We start from the raw sequence: 20432 nt of genomic DNA, 5'->3' as shown, positions 1-20432 counted from the left end.
ATATATATAATTCTACAAAGTAAAAAGTGAAGTCCATTCCTGGATTAGAAATAATTGGATTAATAATTGTTTCTGTAACCCTTCACCTTAAAAACACTGAAAGAATCACTTTTTAAAATGCACTGGAAAGAAACTATTGTTAAGTAGTTAACTACAATTAAAATGCTTAGATGTAATCTCCAATCACTTATCTCCAGTCATTAGCAATGAGTAAAATTTATGAAAAAGTAAACTGGGAAAAATGACACATTCTTGATTCCAGATTTCAATACAGGAAAAAAATTACTCAAACACCTCAGAGCAGACATGGGTCAGCCTTCTCTGAAAGCAATAAAAACAGCATGACCCCCGAGTTCTAAAACCCCAGGAAAAACACCTTCTACCTCTAAACCCAGACCTTAAGAGCTAGTCTTTAAGCAGGAGAAACAATTGCACAGAGAAGAATATTAAAAGTTGAGGAGGTGTAATAAAAATTTTACTTCAATACTTAATCTAACATTTGCGCTTACAAACATAATAAGGAGTTTCCTTGTCACTATAACATTATTGAAAAAATAATTTCAAGCACAGCTGGTGTCAAACTCCAAATATTTCTATAATTTGGTCAAAAAAAAATATGCCCAGGTTTTATAAACACATACCAAAAAACACTGAGCATAGTTTATTTTATCTTAGGTTCTTTATGGTATTGAAACACTTACAAGGGGTTATGTAAATCAATAGAAAGAAATAAAATAACTTGGGTGGCAGGAAAAAAATGAGAACTCACTGCCAAGTAAATGCTACTGCCGAATGACTTTTAATGACTAATACCCTTTCTTCCATTTTTCTCTCACTGCAGTAAAACCAAAAAGAGATGGCAATCAAAACAAATTCTGCAGTGCTTCTATCAAACTACTTTCTATTCAATGCCCTAAGCATGCTGTAAGAATGAAAGCATTCGGTGCTGATGCCTGAACATAATTCTTTTAAATTACATTATAAATTTTCTTTCTGTGGAAGCTATTTTAAATCAATTCTCTGTTATCTACAAAAATAGGGAACAGAAAAAAAAAAAAATAGGGAACAGAGTTTGGAACAGCTAGCAAGAATAACTAAAATGATGTACTTTCCCCCCTATACACCGTCCACTAGAGGAGCTTATGAAAAACTGAAAACCCTAAATGCAACCTGCAAAAGGAGCAAGAAACACAAACATTAGGACTAAATCCTGGGTAGGTATGTTTATGATGGGACGGGGGAAGTGGTTAACGAGAGGGAAAAATGCAGGGGAAAAAAAAGGAAGTTTTCTACTTTATATCCTTTTGTTTTCTGGGTGAAAGTTCAATATTTCCCTGTCCCCCCAAGCAAACTTACATCACCAATTATGAATGATGACTTGGTGGCTCAAAATAAAAATCCACCTAAAAATGAAAGTTATGAAAGTATGTGTAAAGTATGCGTTATAGAGACTTTAGAATTCCTACTTGATCATTTCAGGAAAAGGATCAATAAAAGCATCAGTTCTTCTCACATAAAACCACAGTAAAGGAATCTGATACTGAAAAAAGAACTAGGCATAGACAGGTTGCGCTGACAAGACAAACCTCATTTCTGGTTCCTAGACTTGACCACTGTAACAGGCAAGACATCACTAACTTCAGTGTGGTAGTCACCAGAGCTGTTAAAAAATACTAATCCTCTTTCTCCTTCTAGATACATGGTAGGACTGTCTTTCCTATCATGCTGAACTCAGGTTAGCTATGCAGCTTGTGTTTGCTGGAATCACAACTGAGCAGAAGCTCTGAGTCACTGTGTACTTCACGACTTTCCCTTTTCCCTCTGCCACAGTGACTGGCGATATTCCAGAAAGTTATTCTGGGTCCTGCAATCAGAATGGTGATGACAAAGATGACCTAAAATGGACATACAGCATGAACAAAAAATGGTTCATTTTAAGCCACTGAAAATTTGAGCTTATTACTGCAGCATTACCTAGCCTATCCTGACTAATATAGTCAGTCTTTTATTTTCTCTGTACTGTTGGCATATTTCTTATTTACTTACTCTATAGAGAAGTTAGCCATTTACAGACTAAGTTTAGTTTCAAAAAGAATTAAGATCTCAAACTGAAAAAAACTACAAGATTAGATAGTCAATGATTTAAATTAGGAGACTAAACACATCATAAAAGAAAACTATGCTTTTATTTTTATAAAGTTAAGACCATGAACAACTAAATACACTCACAGGGTTACTGTGGCTGTTTTCCTTTTTCATTTATTGGAGTAAGTGCCAGGTACTGCAACAGTGCTTCCCAAGAATTAGCTCATTTAATCATTACAAAGCAACCAGGAGGCTACATAACTCAGCCTAGGTCCTACAGTTACTGCGTGAAGTAAGCAGCCAAGAGTAAAACTCAAGCAGTCTTTCAGTTAATCCTGAAAAGCAGATAAGTCATTTCTAACAGGTTATATGAATTACATTCATTTGTTCATTCTTTCATTCATTCACTAAGTACCTACTGAGTACTTATTATGTTCAAGGCCCCTTTCTCAGTGCTGAGGATATGACTGCAAGCAAAGTACACAAGACATTGAATCTCGGGGCATTTGCATTGTAATGGAGGACACTAATAAAGTAAATAGAGAAATGTATAGATAACTACAGACACTAAGTGCTATGAAGGAATTAAATCAATTATCTACTGCTGTGTGATAAAACACTCAAAACCTTGGGTTAAAATAATCACTACCTTTCTCACAACACTATGGGTTGGCTCAGCTGGATATTATTCTGTCCCACATATTACAGGTTAGGCTAATTCATGGTGCTCACAATCAGCTGGCAGGCTGCCTGAACGTTGTCTGGTCCTAGATGACTTTACTCACATCATCCACCACAGAAACAAATAAGTCTGTATATCTGAAAATACAGGGAGAGGTTGGATGAGGAACGTAAAGTTACTTCAGAAGAATCAGGGAAGACCTCTGGTATGTTTGAGAAACAGGAAAAGTTATACTGTATCTATAATTCAGTGAAAGGCAAAGAAAAAAAAACCAGAGATGAGGTTGAAAACAGAGGTAAAGATAAGATGATGAAAAGTACTACAATCCATGAAAAGGAACATGGCTTTTATTCTAAGTATCCTACAAAATCAGTGAGGCAAGGATGAAGAAGCAAAGAGGACAGCTGGGAGTTCAGGTGAGAGATGATGTTAATGAAGACAGAAAGAAATGGTTAGATTACAGGATATACTTGGGAATTACGATCATTAAAATTTGTCAGTCAACTGGATGTTGGGTTACTGAAAAAAGTAGCTGAGGCTACAATCCTTGGAGGATAGTGGTGAAAATCACTCACTCACTTAAGTTTTTAAAAAATGGCTACAACTTAATTTCTACGTAATTTCTAACTTAATTTAATTACTTAAATTTAGCTAATTAAACTTAATCTCTAAGCCTCATTTATGCAGTGCTTTTCCTCAAAAGTATCTGTAAGAGCCAAGGGAATGACTGTTCATAAAATAATCCATGCTGCTCCATAAACGTAGTTTATTAAATTAAAAGAAATTGAAATCAAGAAAATCCAAAACACTACATCTTGCAGCAGGTAACAAAAAAGAGATGTTAGTCTAAGTGCTACATAAAGGTTGGCTCAAGTGTTACACAAGGGTTCATACCTAACACTTTCTAATCTAGTCACTGTTTCTCCAAAATTACAACATGTTCTGGAGAAAATGTTACAAAACCATTTTGTAATACTTAGAATTTTTTTAAAAAATTCTTATCCCATGTATTTTGGGTAAACATTATTCTCCATTCTGACATTCCAAGTAAATTTTTAAGAAAAGAATCATATATAAACACAAGAATCACTGTCATGGACAAAAGGATGCAAAGTATACTATGACTTTCTTGTTTACATAAGCATTAGCCTAGTCATGTTCCAGCATTCATAGCATTTATCAGCCTGCAGACACATCCTCACACTTCAAAACCTTTTACCTGGCACTGAACAGTGCTCAGTAAACAGTAACTGATTCTACACTGGAATTCCCTGCTAAGATGCTCTGTTCTTCTTAAAATGAAAGCTATATAATTAATCTACCAGTTACTCAGAACCCTTCCTTCTTCTCAAAAGTAAAAATGCAAACCAAAACCTTTCTTCTGAAAAAGTGCAACAAAAAAGTACTGTTTAAAAGCAGAATACACTTAACTCTTTTTTTTTTAGAATACACTTAACTCTTGAAAAACATCTAAAAGGTGAGTAGCAAGTTTTATTAAACAAATGAATTGGGCTTCCCTCATAGTTCAGTTGGTAAAGAATCTGCCTGCAATGCAGGAGACCTGAGTTCGATTCTTGGGTCGGGAAGATCCCCTGGAGAAGGAAATGGCAACCCACTACAGTATTCCTGCCTGGAGAATTCCATGGACAGAGGAGCCTGGCAGGCTGCAGTCCATGGGGTTGCAAGAGTTGGACACGACTTAGCAACTAAAGAGAGAAACAAATGAATTAGAAAGGGTCAAGGCTAGTCCCGTCTAAACCTCACTGTACTCTAAATTATGTTGGTTTATCATCTATTTAAGATTGTTTCTCCAAAAGGGAACCCTCCTACACTGTTGGTGGGAATTTAATTGGTATAGTCACTATGGAAAACAGTATGGAGGTTCCTTAAAAAACTGAAAACAGAGCTACTATATGATCCAGCAATCCCACTCCTGGGAAGATACCTGAAGAAAACTCTAATTTGAAAAGATAAATGCACCCCAATGTTCACAGCAGCCCTATTTACAATAGCCAAGACGTGGAAGCAACCTGAGTGTCCAGTGACAGATGAACAGAGAAAGAAGACGTGATGTACATATGCAACGGAGTACTACTCAGCCACAAAAGCAATGAAATAATGCCATTTGGAGCAACAGGGATGGATCTAGAGATTATCACATTAAGTCAAACAGAGACAAATATCATAGGATATCACTTACATGAAGAATCTAAAAAATGATACAAATGAACTCATTTACAAAACAGAAACAGACTCACAACCACAGAAAGCAATCTTATGTTACAAGAGAGGAAGAAGGGGGTAATATATTAGGAGTCTGGGATGAGCAGAAACAAGCTATTATACATAAAACAGATAACTAATAAGTCCTACTGTGTAACCCAAGAGAACTCTGATCAATGTTATATGGCAGTCTAGATGGAAGGAGAGTTTAGGGGAGAATGGAGACATGTATGTGTATGGCTGAGTCCCTCTGCTGTCCACCGGAAACTATCACAACATTATTAACTGGCTAATACTCCAATATAAAGTAAAGTTTTAAAAAAAATTAAAACTTCCAAGAAAAGAAAACATATGCTGTGTACAGCTAAACCTGCACATTCTCAGGCAATGGCAACCACCAGTTAAGTCTCAACTCTGCATGGTAACTGGCAAGTTTCTACCGACATCAATTATAAGATATAATCTGACTTCCAAAAAATTCCAAATATAAAAAGATATGTTTCAAAATTGAGAAAATAAATTCACAACCAGAACTATTTTTAGTTCCTTAAATCTCAATCACCCCTAAGCTGTAGGTTCTGAGTTCAAGATATGTGATCAAGGTGCTACTCCCTAAGTAATGAATTTTAAATGGTCTCTTTTTATTTATGAACTTACAGAGAACAATGCTGGCTATATAATTAACCATTAATGCAAAAGGACAAAGTAGAATTTGTAACATATAAAGCAGAGAGTTCATGAGAAGAACATAAATGAGCTGTACATTATTCCACAGAAAAAGGCTGGAAGATTCCACACACAAAGATGAAAAATTCAAGAATTAGGATTCCTAATCTTTTCCTTTGTGCACATTTAAAGGCAACCATATTAAGAGACAGAGAGAGAGAAAGAACAAATAAAATGGTCAAGAATATTTCCTTTCTGGGCTATTTTATTAAAGTTTGTTTACAAATTTTAAAAATGTTTCAGCTAAGGAATCTGGGTTAAAAACTGTCCAATTCTATTCACTTAGCAGATTCATAGCACAAATGCAACTAAATAGTTGAAGCAATCATGTAATGAGCAACTTTGAATAAATGTATTCTATTTGGGCACTTTTATAACTGTTGGTGGGAATATAAATTGCTTCAATCATTTTGGAAAACAATTTGGTAATATATAGTGAGACCTTTAAAATTATCCATACCCATTGACTCAAGAGTCCTATTTCTGGGAATCCATTTTCAAGAAATCATCTGAAACATCCTGAGATTTTCTTCCAAGCATTATTTACCATGGTGGGAAACGAGAAACAATCTAACATGCCCACCAACAGGCAAATGATTAAAAAATTGTGGTACATCCATAAGATACAGTTATTTTAGAATATTTACCAAGAATGCCTTTTTACTTTTCCTGATGATGAATTTTAAATTTTAAATATATACTCATTGTGAAAGAAAATTTTAAAAATAAAAATAAAAAATTGAAATTCTCTTGTTGTCTTATACTATATCCCCAATTCCTAAAGTTAAGTATCCTAAAGTTTTTATGTGTAACTTCTGGAATTTTCCAGTCATATACAAATTTACCTAACAAACATTTATATATGGGTAACCCTTTGGTTTGCTTTTAACACAAGTGGGGCCATACAGTTGCTGTACAACTAGTTTCTTACACTTACTTTGGCTCATTACTCATCCCATATCAGTACATACAGATCTATCTCATTCATTTAAAATAGATGTTTCAATATATATCAGGTCCTAGACTGATAGATATTTAAGTTGATGAGACTTCTCTGCTTACAAGCAATGCTGTAACTAACACATTTGGACATAAAATTTTATATACTAGTGTGAATATAATAACAGTTCCTAAGAGAAGAATTTCAGCCTTTTAGTCATTCAAAGTTATTGCCAAATTACCCACCAAAAAACACTGTAACTAACAGCATCTAAAAATGCTCAAACATTTTTAAAATTTGTAAACAAAGTTTAATAAAATAGCCCAGAAAAGAAATATTCTTAACCTACTCATTTGTCCTTTTTCTCTCTCTTAAATATAGTTGTTTTAAAGTGTGCACAACGGAAAAGATTAGGAATCCTAATTCTTGGTTTTTGGTTTTGAATCCTAAGCCTCCTCTCTACCTCTCTAAATCACTCAAAATATTGGATACTACTAACTTTTAAATTTCTGCCAGTCTAGAAGACAAACATTTTCATTTGCATAACTATAATTATGAATAAGGTTAAACCACTTTTCTACTGCTTGGTTCTTCTTTTTCTTACAGACTTACTTATAAGAAACCTTGGTACAGTCAGGAAATTAGCCCTTTGTCATTTGTGTTATAATTTTTTTTCAGTTTGTTTTTATGTTTAAACAAGGTTATAGTATTTTTTTTTACTGTCCAGCAAATTTCTCTATTCTTCCCATTAGGGTTCCTGAATTTTATACATGCTTCAAAGGTCCTTTCATCTCAAATATTTTAAAACATTCCTCATTTCTCTTACTCCTTTTATAGTTTCACTTTTATTCAGAGTTTTCAACAACTATAAATTAAAATATAGATATATAAGCTCACTTAGGGTAAAAAAAATAGAAAAATACTGCAAGGAAATAAAACATTGACCGTGATTATAGTTGAATGTTAGGATTATACATAATTTTCTTTTCTGTAACTTCCAAATTTTCTACAATGAACACGCATTACTTTTATAATCATTAGAAAATAACATTTCTAAAAATTATATTTTAAATTTTTCTTAAGTTTTTGATGGAACTGGCTTCAATTCTCAACCAAGTATTATTTGAGTACCTCACCTAGAGTCTAACACTAATACTAAATCTAACACTAAGGCAGAGATTTGTTATTTCCTTTTAGCTCCATTGACATGGATGACATATCAGGAGAAAATCTTAAACTGCTCAACAGGGGATAACTGAAAGCAAGAATTACTGTTCCATTTGGGAAGTTACTTTGAATAGTAATCAATAATAGTCACACCTATTAGGTACTTAGTATGTACCAAGTATTCTTCACAACATCTTTAAGAGATAGGTATTATTATTAGGTCTGTTTTACAAATTGGGAAAGTAAGGCACTGAGAGGTTAAATAAATCACTCAAACTATGAAAGCAATTTAAAGTGGTAGGTTGAATATAAAGAGCTTGGTTCCAGAATCCCCATTCTTAACTTCTAATCTAAAATGCTACTTTAAAGCTATTTAAAATGTTATTAAATGCTACTCAGGTGGTATCTCTTAAAGCTGAGTCTCCAAGCTGAAATTTCCCAAATATAATGCCGGTGCACTGCCACAAGTTCTCTGAAGAGTTGGGTAATAACAACTACTTGTCACATAAGCTGTTGCTTACATTAAATTATTTAAAGAGTAAAAGCTAAAAGCAGTGAAAGACGTCATGATTTCCCTGACCCATCATTTGTTCTCTGCCTCTGTACTTGCCAAAATCTGCTAAAATCTTCAAAAATGTGCACAGTTTTCTCCCACAAAGCTCGATGATGTGTCCACTACAACATTTCAACATGGTACTGGCAGAAGTGAGCCCATTTGGGCTACATATTTCTGGCAAGCTAATCTTTTGCTTTGTCTGAAGCTGAAAGTCAACCAAAAAGTACACAAACAGGAAACTTTTTATTCTCACAGATTAGATGGGAATGACCCCTTCTGATTCTGAGCTCTACCAGGTCTTAGTGGTAATAGTTTCATGTTTCCTATTCTGACTTTGTCTTTGTCAATGTTACTGCTTCAAAAGGCCCTTCAAGTACCTAAAAGACAAAAATTTTTTCAACTTACTTTTGTGCTTTTTAAAAATAAAGGAGTAAAAAGTACATACTTGACCATAAAAATAAGGAAAGGCATATAAAGAAATTTCTATAAATCAACCTTGTCCTTTGCGAGTACTTGCAAGCTTTTCTGAGTATAAATGGTCAAATTGGACCAGTATTGATAGCATCTCTGAGAAAAATCTTTTAAGTTGGCAGCAATTTTTACAAAATAATAGTTTAACTACAGATAAATGGCCATAGATTGCCAGTGGTAAGAGCCACAAGTCTGAAACCAGGAGCTCTCTACAATCAAATTTTGATGTTATGACTGCTTTCGAAGGATGTACTATACAAAATTGGCCTTAATTTTCTAATCTGTAAAAATGAGAATTAAAATAATTGCTCACTTTGCTATAAAAAAAATCCTAATATTCCTATTAGAAACTACTAGGACACTTAGAAATTGCTAGAACAAATGATTACCTTACCAAAAAAAGAAATGCTTAGCTTAATTTATGAACATAGTATGTCTGGAAGAATACACATGTGAGTAATGGGTAGCCTATCCCTTCTCCAGTGGATCTTCCCAACCCAGGAATCAAACTGGGGTCTCCTGCACTGCAGGTGGATTCTTTACCAACTGAGCTTTCAGGGAAGCCCCAATGAGTAATTAATACCTCTTAATACTATAAGTTGATACATTTCAAGTGGAGGGATGTGATCCACAGGGACAAGACAGAATAACCCAAAGAGTAGAGACCTAGAAGATTACCTAACAGTTACACAAAGAAGGCTGAACTGGCCCTTTATTACATAAACTTTTGGATCTCTCACTCTTGCCCAGCCAGTAGGAGCCACTTACTTGTCAGAAACAAAAACAGTGAATCTTAGATGACTGGTTGGTTACTGTGGCACTTTTGAGAACTTATTTTTAGAGGAAGGGAAAATGGGGAAGTAAGAGAACCAAGGAAGATCACATAATGGGTTCAATATATATATTTCTAGAGATGTGGAATAACAAAACTTGTACTTACAACTTGAGATTCACGAGCTTTAGGAAACATCTTGGCAACATTGAGCCCATCAATGACAACATCGAAAGGAGGATGGCATTTTACAAAGTTCTGAAATCTCTTAAGTTCCTAAAAAAAAGAAAGATTAAAATAATAAGAACCTAGTAAGGTCTTTATCATAAACATACAGCTATAACTTTCATTATTGTTCTGGAAAGTCAAAATACTCATTCCTTAAAAATGTACAAACACACACACATACAAAAATATGCTTTCAAAACGAAATCTGTAAAGGCCTGGCCTACCAGGTGCAACTGCATGTAATTACCTGATATATCTTATAATCTCACAGTGCTTTACACGTCACAAAGTACATAACATGGTACTTCCACTGAGCTGTATCCAGTTACCTGGCCTGCTAAACTGACACATACAGCAGGAATGAGGAGAATAAACTGTCAAAATCTCTATGCTCTATTCGGTAAGCCAAGGAAAAGTGAATCTGAGATATGCCAGTCTACCAGTGTAACCATGTTGAAGGAACAAGGCTCTATAATTTGTACTCCTCTTTTATCAAGAGGATTTGGTTACTCATGGCTATTTTGAAGAGTTGAAAATTCATTCATCATTCATTCAACAAAAATTTGTGCAGCACCTACTATGCGCCTAGCAGTTACCAAAGAGAGAAAATCCCAACTTAATGGAGCTTGCATTTTAATGGGAAGAGACACACTATCAACAAGTTAATACACGAATGGTAAAGGTGATGAGTGCTATGGGTGGAAGAAAAGTAGGAGAGGAAGTTCTACTCCTGGTAATGATGAAGTAGTCTATAAGGGACTACCAGATAACATGACATTATCTACATAAAAAGTAATTATTTGAAAGTCCTAGAGAATGACCAAAAGCAAGGAGAAATTGAAGGGAACACAACATTTAAAAGAAGGTTTGATAGTTTTAAAACATGTCTGAAAAATTCTTTGACACTCCTCACCCTCAAAAGTGTAGCTGCTCACTTGTGTGCGACTCTCTGCAATCCCATGGATGGTAGCTTAGCAGGCTCCTCCATCCATGGAATTTTCCAGGCAAGAGTATGGGAGTAGCTTGCCATTTCCTTCTCCAGGGGAGCTTCCGGATCTGAGATTTGAACCCGATCTGAGATTCGAATCTGGGTCTCCCACACTGCAGGCAGACACTTTACCCTCTGAGCCACCAGGGTGGAGTCTAATTCCCTCCACTTGGATAGAAGCTTTTCTTTGTGACAGTGACAGTATGTGACTTCCAAAGCCAGTTAATAAAAGAAAATACAGCTTCCATCTGGTTCTCTCTTGGGATGCTTGCTCTTAGAAACCAACTATTATTAAAAAGCCCAGGCAGAGGTCATGCACAGGTATTCTACTTGAAAGTCGAACCTAGTCCCAGCCAAAAGACAACATCAACTGTCAAATCAAAGAGAGTGAGGGAGATTTCAAGATGACTTTAGCCTCCATTTGATTACAACAGTAGAAGAGTCAAGCAAAAACCACACAACTGAGTTCAGTCAAACCCTAGAACCATAGTAATAATAGGTGATTGATTCTGTTTAATGCCACTATATTTGGGGTGATTTGTTATGCATCTATGGATAACAGAAAAGAAGTGAACTGCAGCAGGAGAGATTTGTCTGTATACAGCTTTTTGCCAGAGGGCACTCTAGTCAGCATAGCAGGGAGGGGCAATTGAAAATCAACCAGAAAACTGTAGACTTATTGGTTTGAGAAATCATAATCAATTGGTTTGAGAAGATAAGAGTTTCAGACTGTCAGAGAGGCTGGAAAGTTATAAAAAGAATATTTAAAAAGAGGGAACTGCAAAAATCTATGCATAAATCTGCTAAATCCTTAGCTCTTGATCTATTCATGTATAGAAGAGACTCCAAGGAGCCCGGTGCGGGGGGCGGGGTGGGGAAACAGGTGAAAGACTTGAAAGATTTGAACAAAAATTTCAATTACTATCCACTACAAAAACAGCTTCTCTGGTTGCTCAGATGGTAAAGAATCTGCCTGCAATGTGGGAGACTGGGATTTGACCCCTGGGTCAGAAGATTCCCTGGAGAACTGAACAGCAACCAACTCCAGTATTCTTGCTTGGGAAACTCCATGGACAGAAAAGCCTGGCAGGCTACAGTCCATGGAGTCAGAAAGAGTCAGACAGGACTGAGCGACTACACTTTCACTTTCAGCAAAAGCAGCAGAGTTTAGAGTTTGAGTATAATCAAGTTTAACAGTCTGGCAAAGCAAAAAATCAATAACCTCTAGAGGAAGATAACAGAATCCAGAATCTTTGAATTTTACAACATGCCCCTCACAATGTCCAATACATAATTTAAAAATTAATAAACAAGAGAGGAAATAGGAAAATGTCAAGAGAGAAGAAAGTCAAAAGAAATCAACCCAAGGTCCAGATGCTGGAGTTAGCAGGCAAGAAATTTAAAGCAGCTATTATAAATAGATTTAAGAATTTAAAGGAAAATATAGTTATAAATGAATGCAAAGAAAGGACCTAACAGAAGCGGAAGAGATTAAGTAGCAAAAATACACAGAATAACTATACACAAAAGGTCTGAATAACCACAATGGTGTGGTCACTCACCTAGAACCAGACATCCTGAAGTGTGAAGTCAAGTGGGCCTTAGGAAGCATTACTACGAACAAAGCTAATGAAGGTGATGGAATTCTAGCCAAGCTATTTCAAATCCTAAAAGATAATGCTGTTAGAGCGCTGCACGCAATATGCCAGCAAATCTGGAACACTCAGTAGTGCCCGTAGGACTGGAAAAGGTTGGTTTTCATTTCAACCCCAAAGAAGGGTAATGCCAAAGAATGTTCAAACTACAATACAATTGCACTCACTTCACATGCTAGCAGGATAATGCTCAAAATCCTTCAAGCTAGACTTCAGCAGTACATGAATGGAGAACTTCCAGATGTACAAGCTAGATTTAGAAAAGGCAGAGGAACAACTAGAGATCAATTTGCCAACATCCACTGGATCATAGAAAAAGCAAGAGAATTCCAGAAAAACATCTACTTCTGCTTCATTGACTACGCTAAAGACTTTGTGCAGATCACAACAAACTGTGGAAAATTCTTAAAGAGATGGTTTAATTCTTAAAACCACCTTACCTATCTCCTGAGAAACCTGTATGCAGGTCAAGAAGCAACAGTTAGAACTGGACATGGAATAAAAAAAGGACTGGTTCAAAATTGAGAAGTGAGTTTGTCAAGGCTATATATTGTCCCCCTGCTTATTTATCTTATAGGCAGAGTACATCAGGCAAAATGCCAGGCTGGATGAATCCCAAGCTGGAATCAAGACTGCCCAGAGAAATATCAACAAGTTCAGATACGCAGGTGGTAACACTCTAATGGCAGAAAGTGAAGAGGAACTAAAGAGCCTCTTGATGAAGGGTGAAAAAGAAGAGTGAAAAGGCATGCTTAAAACAACATTCAAACAACTAAGATCACAGAATCTGGTTCCATCACTTCATGGCAAACAGATGGAGGAAAAGTGGAAACAGTGACAGATTTTATTTTCTTGGGCTCCAAAATCACTACAGATGGTGACTGCAGCCATGAATTAAAAGATTCTTGCTCCTTGGAAGTAAAGCCAGGACAAACCTAGACAGCGTATTAAAAAGCAGAGAGATCGCTTTGCCAACAAAAGTCCATATTGCCAAGGCTATGGTTTTTCCTGTAGTCATGTACGGATGTGTGAGTTGGACTATAAAGAAAGTTGAGTGCCAAAGAATTGATGCTTTTGAACTGTGGTGCTAGAAAAGACTCTTGAGAGTCCCTTTGACAGCAAGGAGATCAAAGCAGTCGATCCTAAAGGAAATCAATCCTAAATATTCATTGGAAGGGCTGATGCTGAAGCTGAAATACTTTGGCCACCCATGCAAAGAGCTGACTCATTTGAAAAGATCCTGATGCTGGCAAAGATTGAAGGTGAAAGGAGAAGGGGGAAGCAGAGGATGAGATGGTTAGAGAACATCACTGACTCAATGGATGTGAGTATGAGCAAACTCTGAGAGATAGTGAAGGTAGGGAAGTCTAGCGTGCTGCAGTCATGGGGCTGCAGAGACTCGGACATGACTTAGCAACTGAACAATTTAAACTCTAAGTGGATTAGGTTAAGAACTCATATTATAACCCCAATTCATATATTTAAAAATATTGAAAAAGTATAGATAATAAGCCAACAGAAGAATTCAATGAAATTTTTTAAAAAACATTTGATTAACCCAAGAGAAAATAAAAGTAGGAATAGAGGAACCAAAAATTTTTTGGATAAATATAAAACAATAGGAAAATAAAATATTTAAATTTAACACTATCAAAAATGTTGTATATAAGACATGTACTTTGTTTTTTCTTCCAATTTCATTGCAATATAACTAAAATACAACACTGTCTAAGTTTAAAGTATATGGCATGATGATTTGACTTACATATATTATGAAATGATTACCACAGTAAGTTTAACGAACATTCATCAATGAGAACCCTTAGGACTTACTCTCTTAACAACTTTTATGTATGACACACAGTAGTGTGAACTTGACAAACAGAAAATAAAATAGATAATAAAATAATTATATTTATAAAGTTTTACATTATATCCCTGGTACTTATCTAAATAATTGGAATTTTGTGTCTTTGGACTAACTTCATCCAATTTGTCCTCCTTCCATTTCCTGCCTTTGAAACCACAAATCTGATCTTTTTCTTAAATTTGCTTGTTTTTGAAACATAGTTGACCACAATAAGTGTAGACAGGTTGACCACAACCTGTCTACTCAGGTTACTATCTGTCACCATAGAAAGATTACACTGTTATTGATTATATTTCCCACACTGGGAAGTGTGTACCTCTTAATCTCCCTCAACCTATTCCTCTCATTCCCCATCTTCATCCCCTCTGGCAACCACCTGTTTGTTCTCTGTATCTAGGACTCTGTTTCTGTTTTGTCATGTTGGTTAATTTGTTTTTTAGATTCCACATATAAGTGAAATAATACAATATTTGTCTTTCTCTGTCTGACTTACATCAGCATAATACCCTCTAGGTACATTCATGTTGTTGCCAATGGAAAAATTTCATTCTTTTTTAAGACTGAGTTAGTATTCTGTTGTGATACATAAATATATACACCACATCTTCTTTTATCCATCCATCCACGGATAGGCACTTAGGTTGCTTAGGTTGCTTCCATATCTTGACAATGTAAATAATGCTGTGGTAAACATGCGTGGGCATTTATCTTTTCAAATGAGTGTTTTCAATTTCTTTCAATAAATAGCTAGGAGTGGAACTGCTAGATCATATGGTAGTTCTAGTTTTAGCTTTCTGAGGAACTTCCATACTGTCTTCTATAGTGGCTGCACCAATTTACATTCCCACAAACAGTGCACAAGGGTTCACTTTTCTCCACATCCTGCCAAACTTATTGTTTGTTGTCTTTTTAATAATAACCATTCCAACAGTTGTGAGGTGATATTTCACTGTGGTTTTTATTTTCATTTCCCTGGTGCTTAGTGATGTTCAGCATCTTTTCATGTGCCTGCTGATATCTGCACATCTTCTTTGGCAAAATGTCTATTCAGGTCCTCTGCCCACTTTTTAATTGGGTTGCTTTTTTAACATTAAGGTGTATGAGTTCTTTGAATATTTTGGATGGAATTCTCTAAGTAAAAATACTGGAGTGGATAGCCTTTTACTTCTCCAGAGGATGTTCCCAACCCAGGGATCGAACCCAGGTCGCCCGCATTGCAGGCGGATTCTTTACCAGCTGAGCCAGGAGGGAATCCCAAGATTACTGGAGTGGGTAGCCTATCACTTCTCCAGCAGATCTTCCCCACCCAGGAATCAAACCATGGTCTCATGCATTGCAGGTAGATTCTTTACCAACTGAGCTATCAGGGAAGCCCCATATAGTTTGGATATTAACCCTTTATCTGATATATGCTTTCCAAGTATCTTCTCTCATTCAATAAGTGGCATTTTCATAGTGTCAACAGTTTCCTTCACTGTGCAAAAGCTTTTCAGTTTGATTAGTCCCACTTGTTTTAAATCTGAATTCAATACTATTTAAAAATACTGTTCTAAGAGATGTACTTTAAATATAGTGATATGGATAAGCTTAAAGTGAAAAGTAGGAAGAAAATACACAGCACGCATGCATCAGCATGCATGAGAAAGTTGAAGTACCAATACTAATTTAGGCAAAATAGATTTTTTAAAAAGGGGTATTACCAAAAAAAACGGGACACTTTGTAACGACAACAAAATCAATATATAAGGAAGTCATAGTCATAAATAAGAACAGAGTTTAGGAAATACAAGAAGCAAAACTTGACAAAACTGAAAGGAGGAACATAAATGTCTATAATCATAGATGGAGACTTCAATACTTCTCTCTCCATAATTGATAGAAAAGGTAGACAAAAATCAGTAGGGATACAGAAGAGCTAAACTATAGTAATAACCACTTTGACTTGATCGATATCTAAAAGAGAATACATCCAATAATGGCAGAATATTTCTTCCTTACAGGAATACATGGAACATCAAGAGAAACTACAGCTTCAGGTCATAAAATAAGTTTCAACACATTTCTAGATATTAAAATCTAAAAGAGTATGTTTGCTGATTACTCACACATACACACACAAAAGTGAACACCTGTATACTGTTGGTGGGAATGTTTAATGATGCAGTCACTATAGAGCATCAACAGCAGCAGGATACCTAGAAAAGTTTCAAATATTTTTGAATAATACTTCTAAATAACCCATGGGTTAAAAGAAAATTACACAAGAAATTAGGAAATATTTTGAACTAAGTGATAGTAAAATATTCAGTTCAGTTGCTTAGTCGTGTCCGCCTCTTTGCAACCCCAAGGACTACATCACGCCAGGCTTCCCTGTTCATTACCAAGTCCCGGAGCTTGCTCAAACTCATGTCCATCAAGTCGGTGATACCATCCATCCAACTTATCCTCTGTTGGTCCCCTTCTCCTCCTGCCTTAAATCTTTCCCGGCATCAAGGTCTTTTCTAATGAGTCAGTTCTTCGCATCAGGTGGCCAAAGTATTAGAGTTTCAGCTTCAGCATCAGTCCTTCCAATGAATATTCAGGACTGATTTCCTTTAGGACTGATTATTTAGGACTGGGTGGATCTCCCTGCAGTCCAAGGGACTCTCAAGAGTCTTCTCCAACACTACAGTTCAAAAGCATCAATTCTTCAGCGCTCAGCTTTCTTTATAGTCCTACTCTCACATCCATACATGGCTACTGGAAAAACCATACGTTTGACTAGATGGACCTTTGTTGGCAAAGTAATGTCTCTGCTTTTTAATGTGCTATCTAGATTGGTCATAACTTTTCTTCCAAGGAGCAAGCGTCTTTTAATTTCATGGCTGCAGTCACCAACTGCAGTGATTTTGGAGTCCAAGAAAAGAAAGTCTCTCACTGTTTCCATTGTTTCCCCATCTATTTGCCATGAAGTGATGGGACCAGATGCCATGATCTTAGTTTTCTGAATGTTGAGTTTTAAGCCAACTTTTTCATCAATATTTGTGGGCTGCTACCCTTATCTTGTCCCTTCCCTGCTGCCCTCTCCCCATTGGTAAACACCAGTTTGGACTTTGTATCTGTGAGTCCGTTTTTGCTTTGTTATATTTATTTCATTTTTTAGATTGTATATATCTAATTGTATATATAAGTAATAACAAACACAAGTATTTGTGGGCTGCACTAGACTAATACTTAGCTTTAACTAATTACATGAAAAGAAGAAAGGTCTAAAATCACGGATCCAAGTTTTCACCTTAAGCTAGAAAAAGAAGAGCAAATACATTTCAAAGAAAATAGAATAATAAAGAACAGAATCAGAGAAACAGAAAACAGAGAAAATTTAAAAAACGGTGAAGAAAAAAATGCACCTCAATCTCTAGCTCACATCACAGTAAAAAATTAGTTATAGATCATAAAGGGTTAAAAAGTGAAAGTCTAAACCCAAAAGTCAAAACTATGAAATCTAAATGTAAGAGCCAAACCTAGAAGAAAACAGAATACCACATAACATCAGGATAGACAAAAATTTCCTGGGGAACACAGTCATTACCAATATTCACATAGTATGCCTCTTGATATGATGCCTCTGACAAGGAGTACTGTTGTTGTTTAGTTGCTAAGCTGTGTCCGACTCTTTTGCAACCCATGGACTATAGCCCGTCAGTCTCCTCTGTCTATGGGATTTCCCAGGCAAGAATACTGGAGTGGGTTTCCTTTTCCTTCTCCGGAGGACCTTCCCAACCCAGGGACGGAATCTGAGACTCCTGTATTGGCAGGTGCGTTCTTTACCAGTGAGCCACCAGGAAAAGACCCTGACAAAGATACAACAGCACTTTTGTGATATCTTGCCAAAAATGCATGGTTTGAATCTAATCATAATGAAATGTTAGGTAAACCCAAACTGAAAGACATTCCACAAAACACTAGGTCTATAGTTTTCAGGGAAAAAAAAAGGTCAAAGTTCAAGAAATACAAAGAAAACAGAATTTTGCTGCAGATGAAAAGAGACCAAAGAAACAAGACAACTAAACTTAATGTGTAATCCTGCACTGGATCTGAGCAAAGGAGAAACTTACAAAGGACATTATTGTGACAAGTGACAAAACCTGAGTAATCAACTGTGGATCAGATAATATTACTGTGTTAAAATTACAAAGAGGAAGTTTCCCTTTTAGGCCAATAAGCACATGATCAGATACTCAACACTGTTAGTCATTAGGGAAATACAAATTTAAAACCACCGTGAGAAATCATTAACCACCCACCAGCATGGCTAAAATTTAAGAGACTGACCATAATAAGTACATGGAGCAGCTGGAACTTCCAAATATTGCAAAATGGCACAACTATAGTTGGGAAGACAATTGGGCGGTTTCTTAGAAGATTAAGGGCTTCCCTGGTGGCTCAGACGGTAAAGAATCTGCCTGCAACACAGGAGATCTGGGTTTGATTCCCTGGTCAGGAAGATTCCCCTGGAGAAGGGAATGACAACCCACTCCAGTATTCTTGCCTGGAGAATTCCATGGACAGAGGAGCCTAGTGAATTATGGTCCACGGGGTCGCAAAGAGTTGGACACAACTGAGCAACTAAGAATTTATAAGGTTAAGCATATATTTTTCCTATATCTAAACAAATATACCTCTGGTATTCAAAGAAGAGAAATGAAAACATGCATCCACATGAAGACTTACATGTGACTGTTAATAATGACTTTGTTTGTAATTACCCCAAAGTGGAAACAACTCAAATATCCATTAACTAGTGAATGAACAGAAAAATTGTGGTATATCCAGATAATGGTTTACTATTCATCAATAAAAAGAAACTACAGATACACAAAAACATATGAATGGATCTCAAAAGAACTATGCTAAATGAAAAAAAAAAAAAAAGGCAGACATAAAGGGCTAATCCATACTGTATGTCACATATATGAAATTTAAGGCAAAACTATACCAACAGAAAGCAGATTAATGGTTCCAGAAAGGAAGGAGAGGGAACTGACTGCAATTAATCCAAGGGAACTACTGGGGGGTGATTTATCCCATATCTTGTTTTTGTGTTTTGTTTTTTTGGCTGTGCAGCATGGCATGCAGGATCATGGTTCCCTGATCAGGGATTGAACCCACGCCCCCTGCACTGTAAGTGGGGAGTCTTAATCACTAGACCACCAGAGAAGTCCCTAAACATCCCATATCTTAACTGTAGAGGTTAATGACACAACTGCATATATTTGTCAAAACTCACTGAATTCTACACTGGCAAGTTTTATTATATGTAAAGCTGATTAAAAAACAAAAGGAAGAAAATCCTAATAGTAACATGTATTTCATCATTAAAATAACCATTGATCCATAAACGTGCTTTCATATGTCACTTGGCTGCTTTAGCTTTTCTGCCAACTCCAATTGTGTGGGATCATCCTCTTTCCTTTCTACTCAGCAATTACTTTGTTTAAAATTTCTCTGCTCAAATATATTTCCTATACAATATATAGAAAGTTTCAATTCATATCAAAACTAACTATTGGTTGGAATAAGAATACTATTTTTTATAAATGGAAATAAAACTACAAGGAAATTAAAAGTTTACATACAATGTGACCATTTGCTGTTTAAGTCTGAATAAACCAAGGAAAATAAGTGCATTAAATTTCTAAAATTCAGGTTTCAACTAGTAATTCACATGAAAAATATTTCCCATTATATTTCCAATATATCATCTTGGTGCTATACTTGGTACTCATTATATTCACTTCAGGAGTAATGATAAACAAAGGTAGTTCAGTATTACTGGAAAAATGGACATCTGTAAAAATCAAAAGTTAAACTAGACAATGTATAAAATCCCCTTCCAGTTCTGATATTCTATGTTAACAACTTTTGGAACTCCCTTTAAACCACAGAATGGAAGAGGGTACACTTGAGAAGCTTTGTTTGAAAGGTGAGTCTCTGGAACCCTGGGCAATCACAGAATGTGTAATATCATCTCATCCAAAGATTATCCTCCCAATCCACATCTTCTAATAGAAAAACAGAAAAACCTAA

General features: G+C 35.9%; 1 protein-coding gene across 3 annotated transcripts in view; it reads right to left on the bottom strand.

Annotated features, from left to right (window-relative positions):
- Positions 1 to 20432, bottom strand: part of PRORP (protein only RNase P catalytic subunit) — a 122973-nt gene that overhangs the window by 62758 nt on the left and 39783 nt on the right. For all 3 annotated transcript variants that reach the window (XM_065906551.1, XM_065906553.1, XM_065906554.1), the window contains one exon: positions 9791 to 9898. In XM_065906551.1, coding sequence (XP_065762623.1) covers positions 9791 to 9898 — 108 coding nt within the window. The remainder of the gene's footprint in view (positions 1 to 9790; positions 9899 to 20432) is intronic.

This window comes from Muntiacus reevesi, chromosome 15 (assembly GCF_963930625.1).
Source record: "Muntiacus reevesi chromosome 15, mMunRee1.1, whole genome shotgun sequence".
Lineage (NCBI taxonomy): Eukaryota > Metazoa > Chordata > Mammalia > Artiodactyla > Cervidae > Muntiacus > Muntiacus reevesi.
The sequence above is the reverse complement of the archived record's forward strand: the minus strand, read 5'-3'. Positions and strand labels throughout refer to the sequence as shown.